The 22,207-nt window shown below is 36.2% G+C and overlaps 2 protein-coding genes and 4 pseudogenes across 2 annotated transcripts; 4 read left to right on the top strand and 2 right to left on the bottom strand.

Moving 5' to 3' along the window:
* The first annotated feature begins 2,532 nt into the window (after positions 1–2,532).
* LOC120210041 lies at positions 2,533–3,865 on the top strand. Its single transcript, XM_039208864.1, has 5 exons — positions 2,533–2,801; positions 2,844–3,044; positions 3,126–3,367; positions 3,482–3,601; positions 3,687–3,865. The coding sequence occupies exons 1-5, from the start codon at positions 2,533–2,535 to the stop codon at positions 3,863–3,865; spliced, it is 1,011 nt and encodes a 336-aa protein (XP_039064795.1).
* Positions 3,866–7,574: 3,709 nt separating this feature from the next.
* LOC120210064 lies at positions 7,575–10,059 on the top strand (annotated as a pseudogene).
* A 1,998-nt stretch (positions 10,060–12,057) lies between these two features.
* On the top strand, positions 12,058–14,579 carry LOC120210040 (annotated as a pseudogene).
* Positions 14,580–15,172: 593 nt separating this feature from the next.
* Positions 15,173–17,469, bottom strand: LOC120210039 (annotated as a pseudogene).
* Positions 17,470–18,693: 1,224 nt separating this feature from the next.
* Positions 18,694–20,234, bottom strand: LOC120210038 (annotated as a pseudogene).
* Positions 20,235–20,822: 588 nt separating this feature from the next.
* On the top strand, positions 20,823–22,207 carry LOC120210061 (GTP-binding protein YPTM2-like). Its single transcript, XM_039208881.1, has 9 exons — positions 20,823–20,933; positions 20,990–21,062; positions 21,150–21,197; positions 21,286–21,333; positions 21,433–21,504; positions 21,594–21,749; positions 21,841–21,944; positions 22,016–22,117; positions 22,172–22,207. Exons 1-8 carry the CDS (start codon positions 20,920–20,922, stop codon positions 22,110–22,112), a joined length of 612 nt encoding a protein of 203 aa, XP_039064812.1. The 5' UTR covers positions 20,823–20,919; the 3' UTR covers positions 22,113–22,117; positions 22,172–22,207.

Here is a 22,207-nt window from a genome sequence, read left to right as displayed (position 1 = left end):
CTACTCTTAGAGCTTTGGATATTTGGTGGTTACATTGTTTTGAAAACCGTATTAAAATTAACCTACCTCAGATTATTTTTGCTGAAATTGTTGAAACCGTAAATCTTGTTCCTAACAAGAAACACTGTTCATCTCTAGTTTACGGTTGCTTTTGAGTAATCTGTTTTCCAAAGCTGGGCTTAGAGTCGGTCTAGATGCCGTTTTTCCTCTTAAGAAACAAATAAATCTTCTTTCCTTAACGAGAGCGGGATGGGTAAAGGACAAAGAAACCGGTGAATGGGTTCGTTCTTCTACTCCGGGAGCTAGTTCTTCACAAGCTCCACCCGAGGCTGACGAAGATCCCGAGTTTGAACAATTAATGAGGGATATTGATGAAGCTGAAGAAGAACCTGAACAACCCGAAGAGCAGCCCGAGGAGCAAGCACAACAAACGCATCAAATGCCTCCATATTTTCAATCCTTTATGGAGACATTCGATTTCCGATACGCTACCATGGACTCGCGCTTTTCCTCTATAGAGTCTCATTTATCCACAATGGGAGCTCAACAATTAGATATTCTTCGGGAGATGCGTGCAAACAATGAATCAACCAACGCTCGTATCAATGAACTCACACGAGATGGCCGCTATGCGAGCCCGTTTTCCTCCTACCGATCCGGATGCTTAATTTATGTTTATCTTTAAAACTTTGAACAAAATGAATATTGTTTCAACATTTTGAATTGTTTGATTTTGTGGATTGTTGGATTTTGGATTTATGAATGGTGTGAACTTATATGTTTGGTGTTTTATTCATTTTTGCATCATTTACATTATCATTAGCAATATGACCAATTTTGCCATATCACATTATTTATGAATATTGATTTATGAAACTAATGGCTAACCTCTCTTTTGATTGTGATCTTAGCAGCTTAAGCTTATAATTAATAAATCAATTGGCTAAATGATTTTCAAAACCTTGTTTTACAATGTCTTTTTTGATTTAACAAAAGGGGGAGAAGAATAAGTGTTAATGTTTTACATGATAAATTGAAGAAGTGTTAAAGTAAGGGGGAGTAATTTCAAAACTTGATTTCAAAAATCTTAAAAATTACTAAAATGTTTTGTTATATCAAAAAGGGGGAGATTGTTGAAACATTTTAGTATTTCGATATAACAAATTAAGTTAAATGGATTTTAAGATTTTCCAAATGATTTTCTAAGTATATTCGATATAACTATTCGAATATCAAAACATTACTCCAAATATTTCAAAAATCATTTTTTGATCCTTACTTAAGTGTAAAATTAAGTTTTAATCATAAAACAATTTTAAAATAATTTTACAAAGTATTTCGAACCAATTCAAAGCCAAAAATTCCAGATTACTCAGAGGGAACCGATTCCCCCCCATAGGAGGAACCGATTCCCCCCCTGAATGGTTTGGCTCCGAGATTTCCAGAATGCTCGGAGGAACCGATTCCCCCCAAGGGGGTACCGATTCCCCCTGTTCAACGGTCGAAATATTTGAATTTTACACTTAGGGAACCGATTCCCTATGAGGGGGAACCGATTCCCCCACGCTCCAAGCTGTTTTATTAAATGTTTTCACACTAAAACGGCTATAATATCTTCTCTAATTATCCCCAACGTTCAGAAGTGATCCAAGGTGTATTTAAGCAAGCTTAGAAGCCATTGATCAAAAACAAGAAATATCAAGCAACTAGAATCAAGAGAGAATCAAAGAGAAAGCATCAAACCTCAAGTTTGAGCATTTCAAGCCTATTTTCATTCAATATTCATTTTGCTTTCAAGAACACTTTTTGTGCTCAATTGTATTCATCTTTGAGTGTTCTTTTCTTTGTTCTAGAATTGTGCAAACATCATACCTTGTGAGGTTTTCTTGTAAGTTTGCAAATTTGTAATCTTCTCTTTGAGAAAAGAGTGTTCTCAAGAGTTGGGGTATACTCTTGAGGGAATTGTAAGGTTATCTCTTTGACCTCAAAAGAAAGAACAAATTAGTGAATTTGTTGGAAAATCCTTAGTGTGGATAGCTAAGGTAGTGGACGTAGACTTTGTTTGAGAAAGTCGAACCACTGTAAATCGCTGTGCAAATACTTTCAATTCTCTGCAAAAGCTTCCACAAAATTTTTATTGCCAATTCACCCCCCTCTTGGCCAATTTCGTCATTCGATTAACTCAACACCTTGGTCCCTAAAATCCTGAATCCCAACAAAGTTTCATATTTTCACCCTATTTCATGTTGCTCTGTTATCTATAAGGCCATTACAAAGGTCATTGTTAAAAGGATGACCCACCTGCTGTCAAGGATTATTTCCTCAAATCAATCTGCTTTTGTCAAAGGTAGGAGCATTATTAACAATACTCTTCTTGCTCAAGAAATTGTGAAATGATATGGGAGGAAAACCATCTCACCTAGGTGTGCCCTGAAAATTGACCTTCAAAAAGCTTTTGACTCAATTCACTGGGGCTTCATTCCTACTATTCTTAAGGCTCTTGAAATTCCTAATATTTTCACAGAGTGGATTATGGCTTGTTACTCTGGTGCAAATTATTCAATCGCCTTTAATGGAAGCTTGATTGGGTATTTTAAGGGTGCTAAGGGACTTAGACAAGGTAACCCTCTTTCTCCAATCTCGTTTGTCATGGTTATGAATATCTTATCCAAATTACTCAATAATGTTGCTGCAAAAGGGATCTTCAGCTTCCATCCTAAATGCAAGAAAATATGTCTTATTCACTTAACTTTTGTTGATGACTTACTAATTTTCTACAAAGGTAATCTGGAATCTGTCATGTGAGTCATTACTGTTCTTGATTACTTCTATGAACTTTCTAGTCTCAAGCTTAATGCTGCTAAATGTGATATCTTTATTGCTGGTATTTCTGTTCAATCCCTTGATAATATTATTAATACTTCTGGTTTTAAGCATGGAACATTACATGTTAGATACTTGGGGATCCCTCTTGTCACAAGAAAACTTACTGTTAAAGACTGTCAGCCTCTCATAGACAAGATCAAGTTCAAACTTCATCAATGGTTCAGGATGAAAATGAGCTATGCTGGCAAATTGAAGCTTGTTAAAACAATTCTTTGTAGTATTGCCAACTACTAGTGTAGGCAACTTATTTTGCCTCAATCCATCATCAACAAGATTAAGAAAATTTGTTCGAGATACTTCTGGAAAGGTTCAAACATTCCAGCTGTTGGAGCAAGAGTGAGCTGGGACAGAATTTGCAAACCTAAGTCTGAAGGTGGACTTGGTCTCAATGACATCAAGTCTTGGAACAAAACATGTATGATACTTCTCATTAAGAATTTACTTGCAGTGGAGAGTTCACTATGGGTTGCTTGGATTCACAGTTATTTAATCAAGAATCAGGATTTCTGGCTCATGGAATAACCTCTGAATTCTAGCTGGATCCTAAGAAAAATTATGAAACTTCGAATTATTGCTCAACCTCTTCTTGTTTCAGGAGCAACGACTACAAATGAATTTTGGGAAGAGGTTCGACTGAAAGGTAGTAAAGTCCATTGGCAAAAATCTGATTTGGTATTCACTCCACATTCCCAGTCACAACTTGATTTCATGGATGGTAATTTTGGATCGTCTTCCTACCAAGGATAGGCTGCAACGATTTGGTATTGATACTAATGATCAGTGCATTCTCTGCTCTGAAGCACGGGAAACCAAAGATCACATATTTGCTGAATGTAAGATGGTTGCTTCAATCTGGAATTCAATTCTTCAGCTTACTGGTATACATAAACCTCCTTTCACTTGGACTAATTTACTAGTCTGGGCATACAACACATGGAAAGGAAAATCACTGCTTACTAGTATCCTGAAACTTTCTTGATGCACTTTCAACTATACCATATGGGAAGAAAGGAACCGAAGGCTTTTTAGAGGAACCTACAGATCCGAGGAAGAGATTTTGGACTCAATCAAGCAAATTGTAGGAACTCAACTTAGTAATAGAAATGTTAGTAGATTAGATAACACCAACTTATCTCTTTGTAATCACTGGGTATAGTATATTTTTGTTGTAAAAAGGTCCTCTTTCCTTTGTTCCTTTGATGAATTGGTTTGCAGTTTTATGTTATTTTTTTGGGTAATAAAATCTTAATTTCCAAAAAAAAAAAAAAAGAAATCTACCAGAGAAATTAAAAGTAGGAAAAAACCAATAATATCAAATAATCGCGAAATAATAACAATCCAGCCTTAAAACAAAATAAAACACTACAAAAGCAAAATAAAGCATACTACATAAACATATAAAAAAGCATCTAATATTTGTATGAAAAGGAAAAATTTACTAAGACAAAATTAAAAATTCCAAATAGATAAAAAAATTTAGAGATATGAATAAATAATAGATGAAAAATAAAATGAGTCAATAATTGATTATATTATTATTATTATTATCAACAATCAATTAGTCTAGTGAGACGTAGGCCTGTAAATGAACCGAACAAACACGAACGGGGATATGTTCATATTCGTTCGTTTAACTTTAACTGAACAAATGAACGAACATAAACATAAACGAACAAAAAATTTCTTATTCGTGTCTGTTCGTTAAGGAATGTAGTTTGTTCGTGTTCGTTTCTGTTTGTTCATTTAAATGATAAAACGAACATAAATGAACGAACATAAACGAACGGATGTAAAAGAACACAATAAATGAACATAAACGAACGAACGTAAACGAACACAATAAATGAACATAAACAAACGTAAATGAAAATATTTTTTTTTCTTTGCTAACAATTTTAGGATTATATTATATTTAATTGTTTTGGGCTTTTTTATTTGTATTTAAAATTAATTGATTTTTAAAATATTTATGGGTATCAGATTAAAATTTATTGGGCTTTAATATTTTAAATGGGTCTAGAGAGATTGTGCTAAACATAAATGAACGCACATAAACGAACATAAACGACCATAAATGAATGAACATAAACGAACATAAATGAATGAACATAAACGAACATATTATCGAACGTTTATGAACGTAAATGAACGAACGAGCCATATGTTTGTGTTCGTTCATTTAATTAAACGAAAACAAAATATTGTTCATGTTCGTTTGTTTAATAAATAAACAAACATAAAAGAACTTCCCGCCGAACAGTTCGCTAAACGTTCGGTTCGTTTATAGGCTTAATGAGATGATACACTGAATCTATTAAGCAAAGTCAATAATTTAAATCTTAACGTTTAGGAATGAAACAAATTAAATTAGAAATGTTATCCTTACCTCTATAATATCTAATCCAAATTATCGTTTGATAAATCAGTATCGATAGTCATAAAAAGTTATATTGTCATTAATGATAATCTGTTAAATTTATTGATTTTAATTCATAAAAGATTCAAGGTCAGATAAACTGTATCTTATACATATTGAGAAATAAAATTACACCATAGTACCTATAGTTTGACGCGAACCAGATTTAGTAGTCAATAAAAAGATTTTAGGGTGAGATAAAAAACATATTATATATTAAAAATATACATCATAGTACCTATGGTTTGACTCTCCGACGTGAGCCAATCAGTCATCAACCGATGGCTTTTCTACGCGGTGATGAGATCAACAATTTAAATATCAATTTAATAGTCTTGAATCTCATTTTTCTATTTCTTTTAATAGTCTCGAATAATTACAAGATCATACTTCCACCCGGATCGTATGATCAATAACCTGTAACCTGAACCGAACCTGAACGAGACGATTAAGGACCACATCATCAGGAAGACCTGGAATAACAGGTTCTCCTTGAAGAGACAACAATCGAACCCTTTGCATCTCTCTCTCAAAGCAGAGCAATCTACATCCTTGAAGACCCACCCAAAGGACCTTGTTTAAGCTAGGAATTTCCTGATGTTCTTCAAATGGATTTACTTGTGAATTGAACAACTTCACAGCAAGAAATCTTTTCACTAGTTTTATAGATGCACCTAAAACAAATTGCACAAAATCCTTCCAAGACCTCATCAAAGATAACAACTTCAATTTTATTATATCACTTTGGCCAATCAAGATACAAATTAGAGGAATCTAAAGCAATCAAAAACCAGGCCTTCAATACACCAATACTATCATGAATAGAACTCTAGAAAATATCTAAATTTCTGCTTCTAATTCAATAGGAAGAAACGAAACCCAAGAATATGCATCTTAGAGGGACAACGTTCTGATGCAGGGTTTACAACCAAATTCTCTGGTTGCATTGCATACATGGCAGAACACAAAACCTAAAGCTTTTGCTTTGTTTTCTCTGGTTTTCCCATCAACCAAACAAAGCCAAATGAATTATAATGCCAAAATCAGCTTTGCTTGCTTCCTCTTATTTTTCATCAGTCAAACAAAGCTAAATGAATTATAAAAGATATTTTATACCTCATCCAGTATAAACTATCTTTGTAATCCCAGAAATATACTCTCAAGCTCCAGAAACCTTGAAAAAATATAATTTCTATTAATTTTCTTACTATTTGCATTCAAGTTCTCACCAACCGAACAATCCTATGCTCTGATGGAATGCCCAATTCAATGAATATATTTAATCTCAAAATTCCAGTAAAAAAGCACATGATAAAAGAAAATCGCAAAAAAAAAAAACTCCTTACTTTTCCTTCGTTTCACTTCATTTTTTGGGGAACCGGACGTCTCCCATCCACAAAGCAGCTGACCGTACATGTTTAAACTCTTAAAATCAGTTAACCATTTATCAAATTGACTATAGAATCTCACTCAAACAGGCAAAACCCTTCGAGTGTGTTCCGAATTGGATCGGGATCGGAGCAGCCTATTCCACAAAGAAAGCGTCATTGCAGCTACCAAAACCCCGAGGAAATCGGCGACGGCATCTCTGGCGGAGGCACCAGCAGAGGGGAAAATCCCGAGATGATCAGCAGCCTCTTTGGCAGCGCCAGCTAGGAGGGGAGGATGGATCCGCAGCCTCTTTGGCAGCGCCAGCTAGAGGGAGAGGATGGATCCGAACCGAATAGAATGGTTACGGAGAAAGGGTAGCGGGATACCGAAGCTAAAGCGGAGAAGAAGGGTTAGAAAGAAGCAGAATAGGAAATGGTAGAGTTTGTCGGGTGCTAACCATGGATCTTTGTCGTCGTCGTCGTTCATATCACCGATTTTTCGAAGAAAAAGATTCATATTACTGGATTTTGATTCATAACGGCGGGTTTTATATGGGTTTAGAATGGATTTTGATTCAGTCTCTATTCATGATAACATCCTGAGCATGGCGATTGTACCTCAAGGTCAAGATTGCCATATAATGAATCATCGATATCTTGCAAGCTAAATTATGGGTAATTTTGGTTATGTGTTGCAAGTTAAAGTGATTACAATCAACATTTATCATCTTCGCGATTATTAGTGTTTAAACTCGTATATCTAGAGATAATAACATTTTTTTAATCATTTAAATAAGTTAGTGTTGCAAGTTATTAATTTTTTAATATTGGAAAAAAATTTAAAAGTAATATATATGGATCGATCGTTGTATTAAATAAATAATATATGGATCGAAGTCACACATGACAGGCCTACCTCCTCAAGTGCGAGTATACCAATCTTCGTCTTCCCCAAGTCCAGAACAAGAGTAAAACCCTAATTCCAAATTCCCCCCAATTTGACAGCAATGGATCAATACGAAGAGCAAGAGCACGAGGTGTACGGAGGGGAATCCCTGAGGAGGAAGGAGATATGGATGCGGAGGTGGACATGTCTGTGGAGCTGAGGCCAACGAACAAGATCCTAGTTCCAACTCCAAAGTTGCCTCTTTCTTTTACTTTAGCTTTTCCCTGGATTTAGCTGAGCTTTTTTTTCTCTTAGTGAATAACATATTGCTTTTGAAATTTTAGGACTTGGAAGATATGAAAAGAAGACTTAGAGAGATCGAGGAAGAGGCGGGGGCTTTACGTGAAATGCAGGCTAAAGTTGAGAAGGAGATGGGCTCTGTCCTGGTTCTTTTAATCTTTTTCCTTTTGAGTTTGTATTTGATCTGATTTTTTTTTTCTCTATATTTTTTACAAGTTTGACTTTGATTGGATATCCTTTTTTTTGTTCGAGAAAGAGAATATCTTCTTAATCTTGAAAATGAAATTAAACTTTACTGATTTCATTTCCTTTGAATTACGGAGTGTTTTGTGTATGATTTGTTAGTTCTAGTAAACTGATTTGTTTTTACTTTATTTTCCTGGATTTCTATGAAGATTCCTCAAGTGCTTCTGCAAGTCAAGCTGAAAAGGAGGAAGTGGATTCCCGCTCGATTTATGTTGGTAATGTGAGGTTTATCAACCCTTGCCCATGCCTTCTTTTATGAACTTCTTATAAATGTTTATTGGTTCAGTTGTCTCATTTACCTCACCTGCGGGTCCAATAATATCTTTATGATCCAAATTTACTTATAAGTAAGCTAAAAGTAAGATTCTGCTTAGTTTGGCCAATCAGGATACGGGAATACTTTTTGCCATTTTGGTCCTATTTGGTTTTATGTATGTGCATATGGGGTAGCTTGAAAATGCTTTTTTATATGCATGCAATTGCATTGACAATCGTGTCTTAGTTTTGTTCGGATGTCAAGTTAAATGTGATTCGACAAATTTGATCCGCCAGAACTTATTTTGATGAAATATCAATATGGTTTGTATTTCAGTATACAAATTCGACTAACAATCCATCTCAGTGTAGTAACTAAATGATTTCTCCATGCTTGCAAACAAATGATCTGGATTGGCCAACTCTTGTTTTTCTTTCTAACAACAGGTAGACTATGCGTGTACACCAGAGGAAGTTCAACAGCATTTTCAATCCTGTGGAACGGTGAACAAGTTACAATCTTGACCGATAAGTTTGGTCAACCTAAAGGATTGCTTACGTTGAATTTGTTGAAATTGATGCTGTTCAAAATGCTCTATTGTTAATGAAACAGAATTGCACGGTCGTCAGTTGAAGGTTTATAACTTGATATATTTGTGGATATTTAGTTCATGATATAAACTACATGGCAATTAAGTGTGTTTGGTTTATTCACAGGTCTCTGCTAAACGAACAAATATTCCTGGAATGAAAGAGTATCGAGGAAGGCCCAACCCTTATTTCGCCCGAAGGCCTTTCATGCCTGGTCCTGCTTCTATCCTCCATATGGCTATGGGTAAGCATGAAAATGTGCTTGCTTTGTTCGGTGTTGGAAACGAAAGAAAAAGGATATCTTAATGTTTTTGATTCTCTGCAAGTTAGTGGAACCAGTGTTGGTTTTACTATAAATCTCTTTCTTTTTTCGGGATTCTGTGCGTGGTAGTGGAAAAGATTTCATGATGCTCGGAAATTATTTCCATATGATCTCTGCTATCAAGTATTTATTATCTCTGTAATGTTTAAGTATTTTGTTAATCATTCATGGCTTCCACGTCGAAAGTCCTAGTAAATAATTTGATTGCTTGGGTATCTATTACTTCAGATTCATTTACACGATATTCTAATTTTTCGGCATCATACTTTGTTTACCCCTATGCTTGAGAGAATTGATTGTAGTTTCTGCCGAGTATTCATTTGTTATCAAATATATTAACTCACTTGACCTCATTTTCAGGAGGGTTCCGAGGTTCAGGCGACCGACGAGATACAGGCCGTATTAAGATGGATCACGTGTTGTTAGACTCAGAAGCAGCAATTTTGAGAAGACCATTACTTAAAATTTATAACGGTCATGTTGTTCTATAATATTTAGGGAGAAAGATGAGCTACAGCTTCCGTGTGAGAGGGAGGGCCGATTTTTTTCCTCAAATTGTGAGCTTACAGGAGTGTGATGGATCCATTAATTCGAGATTTGGCAATGCTTTACTTCAACAGTGACAAATGAGTGTTCTGAAGTATAATTAAGAACTCCATGTTGTAGAAACTACGATTTATCAGTTGTTTCCTGTTGTTTCAGTTCTACAGAGAGTTACTGTAGTATTAGGATTCGTATGGGATTAGCTTCTGCTTTGAGATTTAAAGTGATACTGTCAAGCCAAAAGCTGGAGTTAGAAAAACATCAATGGCTACGTTTTAAAGCAAAATTTCTTTTATTAATTGATATTATAAAATGATATTTATATTTTTATATAATTTATAGTATGTAAACTATAAGATATAGTAATATATACAAACAAAGAATTGCATGTGAATGGGTAAGTGTAAGTTACCATGGATGGGATGTGAAGTCTGAATTCCGTTCAATTAAGTGGGCCCATTGCATGATACATAAGAAGCAGCAGAAAAAAAAGTGGATTTTGGCCTTTCTTCCCTATAGTGATAAAGCTTTATTCTCCTAAATGAAGTTGTTAAATTTAGCTACTAATTCTATTCCTTAAAATTCTTTGATTTTCCTCCGCTCAATCCATGCCTCCTAACTAGTCCATCCTCCTCTTTCTCTCTCTCTTTGAAACCTTCCCGAAATGTATGATATGCCCCTTCTCTTCTTAGGTCTCTGCTAAACGAACAAATATTCCTGGAATGAAAGAGTATCGAGGAAGGCCCACCTTATTTCCGCTCCGAAGGCCTTTCATGCCTGGTCCTGCTTTCTATCCTCCATATGGCTATGGGTAACATGAAAATGTGCTTGCTTTGTTCGGTTGTTGGAAACGAAAGAAAAAGGATATCTTAATATGTTTTTTGATTCTCTGCAAGTTAGTGGAACCAGTGTTGGTTTACTATAAATCTCTTTCTTTTTTTCGGGATTCTGTGCGTGGTAGTGGAAAAGATTTCATGATGCTCGGAAATTATTCCCATATGATCTGCTATCAAGTATTTATTATCTCTGTAATGTTTAAGTATTTTTGTTAATCATTCATGGCTTCCACGTCGAAAGTCCTAGTAAAATAATTTGATTGCTTGGGTATCTACTTCAGATTCATTTACACGATATTCTAATTTTTCGGCATCATACTTTGTTTACCCCTATGCTTGAGAGAATTGATTGTAGTTTCTGCCGTATTCATTTGTTATCAATATATTAACTCACTTGACCTCATTTTCAGGAGGGTTCCGAGGTTCAGGCGACCGACGAGATACAGGGTATTAAGATGGATCACGTGTTGTTAGACTCAGAAGCAGCAATTTTGAGAAGACCATTACTTAAAATTTATAACGGTCATGTTGTTCTATAATATTTAGGGAGAAATGAGCTACAGCTTCCGTGTGAGAGGGCGGCCGATTTTTTCCTCAAATTGTGAGCTTACAGGAGTGATGGATCATTAATTCGAGATTTGGCAATGCTTTACTTCAACAGTGACAAATGAGTGTTCTGAAGTATAATTAAGAACTCCATGTTGTAGAAACTACGATTTATCAGTGTTCCTGTTGTTTCAGTTTACAGAGAGTTACTGTAGTATTAGGATTGTATGGATTAGCTTCTGCTTTGAGATTTAAAGTGATACTGTCAAGCCAAAAGCTGGAGTTAGAAAAACATCAATGGCTACGTTTTAAAGCAAAATTTCTTTTTTTTTAATTGATATTATAAATGATATTTATATTTTATATAATATTAGTATATGTAAACTATAAAGATATAGTAATATATACAAACAAGAATTGCTGTGAATGGGTAAGTGTAGTTACCATGGATGGATGTGAAGTCTGAATTCCGTTCAATTAAGTGGCCCAATTGCATGATACATGAAAGAAGCAGCAGAAAAAAAAAGTGGATTTTGGCCTTTCTTCCCTAGTGATAAAGCTTTATTCTCCTAAATGAAAGTTGTTAAATTAGCTACTAATTTATTCCTTAAAATTCTTTGATTTTCCTCCGCTCAATCCATGCCTCCTAACTAGTCCATCCTCCTCTTTCTCTCTCTCTTTGAAACCTTCCGAAATGTATGATATGCCCCTTTCTTCTTTCTAAAAGAAACAGTCTTGTGTTCATCAACTTATTCCTCTTTACACTTCCTTGTTTCAAGCTCGTACTGTTGTTTCCCTTCATCTTTTCATCATTCCCGTTTCTGGGTATCTCTTCTTCTTTGAGGTTTTAATAGGCAAACATGAATGCTCTAGCCGGAACTAGCCGCAATTTCCGCCTGGCGTCTCGTTTACTTGGATTAGACTCTAAGCTTGAGAAGTCTCTTCTCATCCCTTTAGAGAGATCAAGGTAGTCCAGGAAAAAAAAGACTCTTCTTTTCGTTTTGTCTTTTGATTTTAGAATGGTTATGTTCTGATTGGTGTTCTTTATGATCAGGTGGAATGCACAATTCCAAAGGACGATGGAACCTTGGTGTCGTACGTCGGATTCAGAATACAGCATGATAATGCTCGGGTCCCATGAAAGGAGGAATCAGATATCCTGAGGTTAACACTTGACACTTTTTCTTTTAATTTCCTGTTAGAACTCTTTGGTAGATCTCATTTGATTTTAATGCCGTTATATAATAATGGAAAAGCCAACTCTTTCCGTAATTAAAATTTCGAGGTGTAGTTTTTCACTCTTCATATTGTTTTGATCTTACATCACAACCGATGTTTGTAAATTTTGTTTAAAGGTTGACCCTGATGAAGTGAATGCACTGGCTCAACTAATGACGGAAGACTGCGGTAGCTGACATTCCGTACGGCGGTGCAAAAGGCGGCATAGGATGCTCTCCTAGGGAATTATCTAAGAGCGAATTGGAACGTCTAACTCGTGTCTTCACTCAAAAGATCCATGATCTCTTGGTATACATATGGATGTTCCTGCCCCAGACATGGGAACTAATGCAGGTTATAATGTTCTGTTTTTCATTAACTTCCTTGTTTTAGTTCAAGTTACTTCCATAAGTTTATATGCATGTTAAGAATAGTCTTGTGTAGACTATGGCATGGATTTTGGACGAATACTCTAAGTTTCACGGACACTCGCCGCGTTGTTACGGGAAAGCCTTTGGTAAGTGCCGAAGACTGAAATTCTAAGCTTGTGATAAGTTGATAAAGAATTTCGAGGTGTAGTTTTTCACTCTTCATATATTGTTTTGATCTTACATCACAACCGATGTTTGTAAATTTTGTTTAAAGGTGACCCTGATGAAGTGAATGCACTGGCTCAACTAATGACTGGAAGACTGCGGTAGCTGACATTCCGTACGGCGGTGCAAAAGGCGGCATAGGATGCTCTCCTAGGGAATTATCTAAGAGCGAATTGGAACGTCTAACTCGTGTCTTCACTCAAAAGATCCATGATCTCATTGGTATACATGGATGTTCCTGGCCCAGACATGGGAACTAATGCACAGGTTATAATGTTCTGTTTTTCATTAACTTCCTTGTTTTAGTTCAGTTTTACTTCCATAAGTTTATATGCATGTTAAGAATAGTCTTGTGTAGACTATGGCATGGATTTTGGACGATACTCTAAGTTTCACGGACACTCCGGCGTTGTTACGGGAAAGCCTTTGGTAAGTGCCGAAGACTGAAATTCTAAGCTTGTGATAAGTTGATAAAGATATCATGATTGCATGGAACAACAAATTTACATATTCTTATATCGGGAATTTTAGGATCTTGGTGTTCGCTAGGCAGGGAATCTGCTACAGGACGTGGTGTTGTATGCAACTGAAGCTTTACTCGCTGAATATTGGAAGGCGATTAAGGGTTTGACATTTGTTATTCAGGTAGAGTTGACATGAATTTGTTGATGGTTAAAATTCCCTTTCCATTCAGATGCTCCCAAACTTTTGTTTATCCTTATATTATGGTTTGCTTACAGGGTTTCGGTAATGTTGGGTCTTGGGTTGCAAGGCTCATACATGAGAGGGGTGGTAAGGTTATAGCCGTGAGCGACGTCACCGGTGCTGTTAAGAATCCAAATGGAATCAATATACCTGAGCTGCTAAAGTATAAAGAAGCTACTGGAAGTTTGAAAGGCTTCAGTGGCGGAGATTCCTTGGATCAAAATGAACGCGTACATGAATGTGATGTTCTCATCCCCATGTGCTTTAGGTGGAGTGCTAAACAAGTTAGGATCCTTTGCCAAGCATCTTGGACCTCACATTTATGTCTTAATGTTGCATGTTATGTTACCATTCTGGCTCGTTTATTCTATTTTTTTCATTGAATATGTTGTAGCGCAAGGTTTCTTTATTCCGCTTAGAAATTTATCGGGACAGTAATGGCTTAAGGGGTTAGAGGTTGAAACACTATGATGCACTTGCTTATATAGGTTAGTATAGGAAGGCACCATCATGCTTGAACTTGTGCTTATATAGGTTTATATAGGAAGGTATCATCATGCTGAACTTGGGCTTATATAGTTTAACTACTCTGCACACCTCCACTTAGAATGAAGTAAATTTTCGATGAGTCGAACAAACACCTGCCGCTTTTGCACTCTTTTGGTTCATCTTATATTCTCACCAATTACTTCTGATAGGGGTTTTGTTTGTGTTGGATATTGACTCATCATGTTCTCCTTCAAAGGGAAAATGCTGCGGATGTGAAGGCAAAGTTCATAATAGAGGCTGCAAACCATCCTACTGACCCAGAAGCAGAGGTATTTTTTCCCCTTCTTTTCTGCTTCTAAAGGTTGAAGCAAAATTCTGACCCGAGACTCCGTTACCACAGATTTTATCGAAGAAGGGGTAATAATGCTGCAGACATATATGCCAATGCAGGAGGGGTGACTGTCAGCTACTTTGAGTGGGTTCAGGTAATGGATCTTACTTTGAAATTTGGAAAGAAAAACTCTGTTTGCCATGCATTCATCTTTGAGTAGGAAACTCTCGAGCACGGTTCAAAAGGAAAGACTTGATCATCCTATCCGACCAGGGTAAACAATTCAACGGGTCAATCTAACTAGATACGATAGCATGTTATTAATTATACATTCGATTTGGCAGAACATTCAAGGTTTCATGTGGGATGAAGATAAAGTGAACAAGGAGCTGAAGAGGTACATGACTCAAGCTTTCCATAACATCAAAACCATGTGCCAGACTCACCATTGCAATCTCCGGATGGGTGCCTTTACGCTCGGCGTTAACCGTGTTGCTCGTGCAACTCTCCTAAGAGGCTGGGAAGCATGATAAATGGCTTTCTTCCCCCTATTTTGATTTCTAGTTTTCCATTGGAAAAGCACAAACATTTAAGCTTTAAAGCTCTTAGCTTTCCCCCCTGCCAAAGTTTTTTATCTCTTAATTATTCTCCCGTTTATCCTTCATGAAATTTCATCAAAACTTCATTTCTATTTATTGGGGGCACTGTAAACTTTTAAAGTTCATCAACTTTGTATTGGAATAATGCATTTTGAACGGAATAATTCAAATTACAAAAAGATCTACGATTCCATACATACATCTTCCATGTCTGAAATCAGTGTGCGAGCTAACATCTTCTTCGGGGTCTCTCTTAATGCACGACATCAGTGGCCTTGTCTGTAATCAACCATAAGAACAATGGCTTAAACTGCAAGTTTCTGGTGATGGGTGGATCCATCTTCATTTAAACAACAATGGTTCTTCAGGGACCTCCCAATGGTTAAAGAAGGTTGAATTTGCATCCACGTTTCTCTCTGGAGAAAAGTACAATAGGTGTGGAAGGTTGAAGGTGCCACATTCAATTGGAAGCCCAAACCAAATAAGAAATCCATTCAAGAATGTTCATCTCTGCTGTGCTGATCCCTCCCACTTTGGCATAGTAGGCATTGTTGTAATACCTGGGAAAAAAAACATGAAATTGAGGGTCTTAACTCAGTAAATGCCCTGATTGAGCTTGTCATTAGCTCTTAAAGTTTTATGGGGGAATTTACAGGCGTGCCATGGTTGATACTTGATAGTAAGGATGTGAACGAATCGGTTGAGTTTGAGTATTGTTAAGTTTGACTCGATTCAAAAAGTTCAAACCAAACTCGACTCAATAACTCGCGAGTTTAAAATTGTCAAGATCAATTTGAATTTGAAATAAAAAATTAAAACTCGCTTAAAATGTATAGTTAGAATTAGATTTGAGTTTGTAACGTTAGACATCTGAATTGACCGAAAAAAATTTAGACACCTAAATGGATATAAATGTATAGTTTGGACAATATTTTTGTATTAAGCCTATTAATAATTTAATATTTTTTTCTTTGAGTTGTTATGATTTTTGAGTTAAACATCAAAGAAGTGTCGAATCTAGTTCTAACTTAAATTGAATGGCCCTAATGATAGAGACAACACCAGCACAGCTAAGGTAAGGTTGTCTGGTCAGAAATGATGTGTTTTCTCACATGGCTGTAAGATTTTCATTTCTTTCTCTTTGGCTGTACAGTCATGTGAAATAACAGTACAATCCCTGCCAGCTTGTAATTTTGCAGGTAAAAAATAAACAAGGTTTGAAACCCAGACCAAACGAAGGAGACAAGAGAAATGAAACCCCAGAAAGTTATTTTTTCAGGAATCATAAACTTGTTGAGCAAAGAGTAAACTTACATGTCATCCATGAATTTAGCAGAAACCAAAACACTGGTGATAAGCAATCTATGTACGTTGTAGAATTGATAGCAAAGACCGCTTCATCTGCACGAACCGATCGAGATAAACATAGGCAACCACGAAACACGAGGAGCTACAATTGGCGTACTTAAAGATCCCTCTCCAGATAGCTTCTGATTGAAATAGTAGGCCTCGTGAGGCATGAAACACCGACACCTTCTGCGACGGCTGAAACAGCCGGCAATCACATTAGACTCCGCCACTCTTTGCAACAAAGAGACAAGAAAACTTATGATTCTGGGAACAGTTTCAAGGCCGAGCTGGGTCTCGGTTCCGCCATTGTTTGTCTGTTGAGTTTGGTTAGCTTAGCTGTGTCTTATAAGACACGGCTTTGGTGTAGGTTGGTGTTTTGGCTTGGTTTCACAGCTGTTCCAGGCCATCTACGCTTAAATAGGAGCACATTTATCATTCAAACTTGGGGTCCATAATGAGTCGGAACTAATTTACATGTTTGTCTTCCGTTTTCCATTCTCCATGTAATGCTTATAAGGTCAAATTTGTCATTATATCATGAATAGAGTTTTGTTATTTGTTCATGTTGGATTTTGTTCCCATAATTAGATATTCTAAAATTTTAATTTCTTAACCACCGATATTGTCTTCCCATTCCTTGAAACAAAAATTAATATAATCAAATACGTAATTAAGAGGAAGTAGAACACAAGTAAAAGATTGTTAATTAAGCACGCAAAGTCAGTAATGCAACAAGTCAAACTAGTGATTGGAGATGGGAAACATACACTCCATTGGCAAGGGGCAGTGCTGCAATTTCACCAATACCGTATCATGATTTCTAAGAAATTCTTTGATCAATTAATTTATTTATATACAAGCTGTACACGTGCCGTTAACGTCACACCAATTTTATTTATAAAAAAGATTGAGAACTTGTAAGAATTAGGACAGGACAGTACCTACGGTGAACACAGCACCACTTACAGCCTGTGCTTCATTCATGCGTTACGCGTTGGTTGTATTACGGTGCTTGCATGTTCTCTTTCTTTAAATTATTCGTGAGAATTTAATTAACCGAATCAAGTCGAATTAATTTTTTTTAAGTTAGTTGAATTTATGAGATCTATTTAATGACTTTATTTTAAATTCTTTTGAGTTTAGTTTATAAAATTTGGATCAAATCGAGTTTTAAGAGTAGTCTAAATTAACGACTTTCTCTAATTATACAAGATATAAATATAGATTTCTTCATATTTTTTTATTGTAATGTTATTTAACAAATCAAATGTAATCTAAATTATAAAATGTATTTATAGTTTTATTTTTTAAAAGGATATATTTTAGGAGAAAAGTATGACGAAATAAAGGAATCAAAGAATTGATTGGGAATAAATAATTTAAAACAAGTACAACAAAAAAACTAACTTAAATAAAATAAAAATTGAAAGACTAATTGTAAAAGAGTGAATTAATTGTTAAAAAATAAGAAAAGTTATATAGATATTCTATAGTGTTATAAAAGATTAAATTTGGTCAAAAATGAATTTAAAATGACATAAAAATTAAGGATGAGCATTCAAGTTAAAAAAAATCGAGTTAATCAAATGACAAGTAGTATATCATTCAAATTTAAAAAGACAAACAAAAAAAACATAGACACTGGTCCGGGAGCTGTAAGGAATTACAAATCCATATGTTGAGCGTACATAAATAAGCAGACATTCATTCCATCAGACAAGGGTTACAAAAGTAAGGTTGTAAATGAGACGAGACAGATCGCGAGCTACTCAATATCGACTCGGTCAAGACTCGATAAATACTTCGATTGAATGGACTCAACTCAGACTCGAGCTCGACTCGAATTCTTAACAAACCAAACGAGCTATTTGATACTCGACTCGAAAGCTCGTGAGCAGCTCGAAAATAATATATTAAGATTTTTTAAAAATTATTAATAATATTAACATTTATGTGTTATTTTTTAAAAAAAATACATAAGACTTTCATATATTTAAGATTCAAGTTCAAATTTGAGGTTTTAATCTAATTAAGTTTAAGATTTTTTTTTTAATTTCGAGCTGCTCACGAGCTTCAATTCAGGATTTCGAGTTCAAACTTAAAATTTTAAGCTCGCGAGTTTTCGAATCAAGTCGAGTTGCATTTCAAAGTTTTCGAGTCGAGTCGAGTCGAGCTCAACGATACTCGAGCTCGACTCGGCTCGTTTACACCCCTAACCAAAGTATTATCACATGACAGGCAAAAGCAGACGCCTAAAAACAATCATAAACTCAGAAATCCATATATAACAGAGGCAACTTAGCCGTAGCATCGGATAGGATCGTTGCAACCTTTCTCTGTAGATTGTTTAAAACCGAAACGACAGCCTTCCGCGAGGTACTGTTGGTGATATTTCTCTGCTCGATAGAACTTCTTCGCTGGCAGAATCTCTGTAACAATCTTTCGGTTCAAGGCTTTCTGGTGACCGCAGTCTCCTGCTCCGAAGTGTAATAGTATATACTGGATCTGTATTGTGTCCCGACATCATTCCCCCTTGCAAATCAGATAAGGCATCCTAACAAAGCTTGGTATTCAACATCTGGAATTCCAAGGTGCTCGCCATCAATATCAATTAGCTTCAACTCAAAAACCGCTATCTATCTTGTTTTGGGTTCTCGAACATGAAAGTAACAGTCCCCATTGAGAGGTTCCTATCGCAGCGATAGTGCTCGAACCCTTCCGATCTGAGCAACAGAGCCACCACCAACGCCACTTGGCTCGAACCCATCGCCTGTAACGAGAATCCATGCCGAACAGTCGAAGTTCACATCCCCCCACTCTGCACTTCTCTTTCCCTAATGCCTCGATCATCTTCGCCCCTAAATCATAAATTGTATCCATACCGTCGTTTAAGAGTCAATTTCCCAGTTTTGAAGCCGCCCCAGAAACTGCCCGGACCGTCTATTGGATTTCAAAAACTTCGCCTTCGATCATTCGATTTCTTCCTGACTCTTACGCCGATGGACTTTCGAAACGCTTGCATTAGAGCTTGTTTTCAACATTTCCAGAGAGAAGATTTCACTTGCCATAGAGCACAGAGAAAGGGGTTTCAAGGCCAAGGAACTTTGTGATGCCCATGGCGATGGCAGTTTTGCCAGTTCCAGGTTGGCAGTTTAGGAGCGTGAAACCAAAATTCCCAGGACTTTGGCGAAAGATACCATGTTGAGTATTGCAGAAAACAAAGCTTGAATCAAACAGAATATCAGAAGTATTTTCATTAAGCTTGCATTATACATCACCTAAGCTAATTACTTATAGTAAATTCATAACAAACTTTAACAAACTAACAACTTCTAGAATAGTTTCCTAACAGACTTGACAGGTATGCAAGCTATATCCATCAGCTACAATCCTGCTCCCATGTATGACATTACACAAGCACTCTTCATTCACGTGAGCTTACATCATTCACTCAACATGGCGAGCCCAAAAGACATCAAGCAAAGTGTCAGAGCTGCACTCTTTAGGGTCATACTGAAGCCTCACGACTTCATTATGGTTCGTCGTCCCAAAACAGACGTCCTTATAACTCGGATTATCCATGAACCCTTGGGTACACCCGACCTCCTTTTTGGTCATACCCGGAACCCTCTGGAACGCCAATTCACGCCCCAAAAACACCCCGCACCGAACTGAGCATACTGATGTCCAGGAGCAGGGACATCGTCGTCTGGGACTTGGGAGAACAACAATGGTAATGGTGACAATAATTTCACAAAAGTTAGTGGACAAAAATTTTTTTATAACTTAAATTTTATTTAAAAAAATTTCGAGTTTATAAAATTCGAATAAAATTATTTGAATTCTTTTTGAACTTAACCGTAATATTTATAATTTATGATACTATTTAATTATAATTTAAACTGTTTTCTGTAATCATATACAACAACATATATATTTTCATATGTGATATATATGTTATGCGGCGTTGAAAGACTCAACTTGAATTTAAAAATCAACTCATTAATTATTAAAAATTTTGAGTTAGTTGAACTCTGTTTTATAACTTGATTTGAATTTAAATATTTCCGAGTTAAATTTAAAAAATAACTAGTCAAGTTAAATCAAATCAAATTATTTAGCTTTAAAATAATTTAGAAAACCAATTTTTTAAAATCAAATTATAGTGATGCAATTGGTTTATGGGGTCAAAAGAGGCTAATGCAGTAACAAGATGGGGTTGAAGAAGGCTTTAGGGCTGCAAGGAGGTCATATAACCACTAATACCAGATTGTAAGAATCAGTAAACAATGAGTCTGAATTACCAATAAAAATGCAAACTTATCGGTAACAATATACTTCAGTTTTAGAAAAGAACAACTCTTCACTTCCTTGTCTCTGTCACAACTCCGCCACTCGGACTGGCCCGATACTCGGTCGAGCCAATTAACAGCCATGAATCCTGAATAGTAACCCTCCATTATCACTTCTTTCTTCCATAAATCTTGTAAATTTATTTGTGCAGTGACTATTTGTTCAAGCTTCTGCTCATCGGAGATTCTGGAGTTGGTAAATCGTGTCTTCTCCTCAGATTTGCTGTAAGAATTCCATTGTAAAAATTAAAATGTTAACAGTAAACCAGTTTTGTCTAGGCCTTGCGCTTTAATTTCGTCACTCCAATGCAGGATGATTCGTATCTGGACAGCTACATAAGCACAATCGGCGTCGATTTTGTGAGCCATCTCTAGCTTTAAACCAAACTGCACCGTTCATTTTCAGGAAACTCAATTATCTTCTCCTTTTCTCTTTTAATTCCTACAGAAAATACGCACCGTGGAGCACGATGGCAAGATTATAAAACTTCAAATCGTAACCATCTTTCAATTCTTTTCCTTATATTCCAAGGATCATGCTCTTATACCTACATTCCAATGCCATTAATACGCCCCCCCACCTCGAAACATGCAGTGGGATACTGCAGGGCAAGAGCGGTTCCGGACGATCACTAGCAGCTATTACCGTGGGGCACATGGCATTATAGTAAGTTCTCTTTCGACGTTTTTAGGTTCGATATTTTTCTATGTATGTGTTCTATACGGGTATATTTGTTCATGTCCGATATCTGGCAGATAGTTTATGATGTAACTGACCAAGAGAGCTTCAACAATGTTAAGCAATGGCTGAATGAAATTGGTCGTTACGCAAGTGAGAATGTGAACAAGCTTCTGGTCGGGAACAAGTGTGACCTTACTTCCAGAAAAGTCGTTTCCTATGAAGCAGCCGAGGTGAAAAAAAGGGTTCAACTTCATGAAATAATTGAAGTGAGAAAAATAGAAATAAAACAATCATCCAAATTGATGGTTTTCTGTTTAATAGGCGTTTGCAGATGAACTTGGCATTCCATTTATGGAGACTAGTGCAAAAACTGCTACTAATGTCGAGCAAGCTTTTATGGCAATGGCAGCTGATATTAAGAACAGGTATGAATGAATCAATCGAATTAAACTCCGGGATTTGATAACAATTACTATCTTTTCTACGTTTTCTGCAGGATGGCAAGCCAGCCGGCGTCGAGTGCAGCAAGGCCGCCAATGGTGCAGATAAAAGGACAACCTATTAACCAAAATAGTGGCGGATGCTGCTCTTAGTTGATCTTAGCTATTGCCTGCTGTTATTATTGATGATTGTGTTAGATTAGCTTTCTGAATTTTGCTCTCAAGAGATGAAACCTATGGTACCATGT

Source organism: Hibiscus syriacus, unplaced genomic scaffold (assembly GCF_006381635.1).
Source record: "Hibiscus syriacus cultivar Baekdansim isolate YM2019G1 unplaced genomic scaffold, ASM638163v2 tig00109906_pilon, whole genome shotgun sequence".
In the NCBI taxonomy this organism is placed as follows: domain Eukaryota; kingdom Viridiplantae; phylum Streptophyta; class Magnoliopsida; order Malvales; family Malvaceae; genus Hibiscus; species Hibiscus syriacus.
The sequence above is the reverse complement of the archived record's forward strand: the minus strand, read 5'-3'. Positions and strand labels throughout refer to the sequence as shown.

Excerpts from the sequence above, each read along its gene's own strand:
- LOC120210061 (XM_039208881.1), top strand. Across the intron at positions 21,750-21,840 it reads TTTCCTATGAAGCAGCCGAG|GCGTTTGCAGATGAACTTGG; the intron begins GTGAAAAAAAGG and ends TCTGTTTAATAG. Across the intron at positions 21,945-22,015 it reads GCAGCTGATATTAAGAACAG|GATGGCAAGCCAGCCGGCGT; the intron begins GTATGAATGAAT and ends CGTTTTCTGCAG.
- LOC120210041 (XM_039208864.1), top strand. The coding sequence starts at position 2,533 with ATGGCTTGTTACTCTGGTGCAAATTATTCAATCGCCTTTAATGGAAGC. Across the intron at positions 2,802-2,843 it reads GGTAATCTGGAATCTGTCAT|TCTCAAGCTTAATGCTGCTA; the intron begins GTGAGTCATTAC and ends TGAACTTTCTAG. Across the intron at positions 3,045-3,125 it reads AAGTTCAAACTTCATCAATG|GCAACTTATTTTGCCTCAAT; the intron begins GTTCAGGATGAA and ends CTACTAGTGTAG.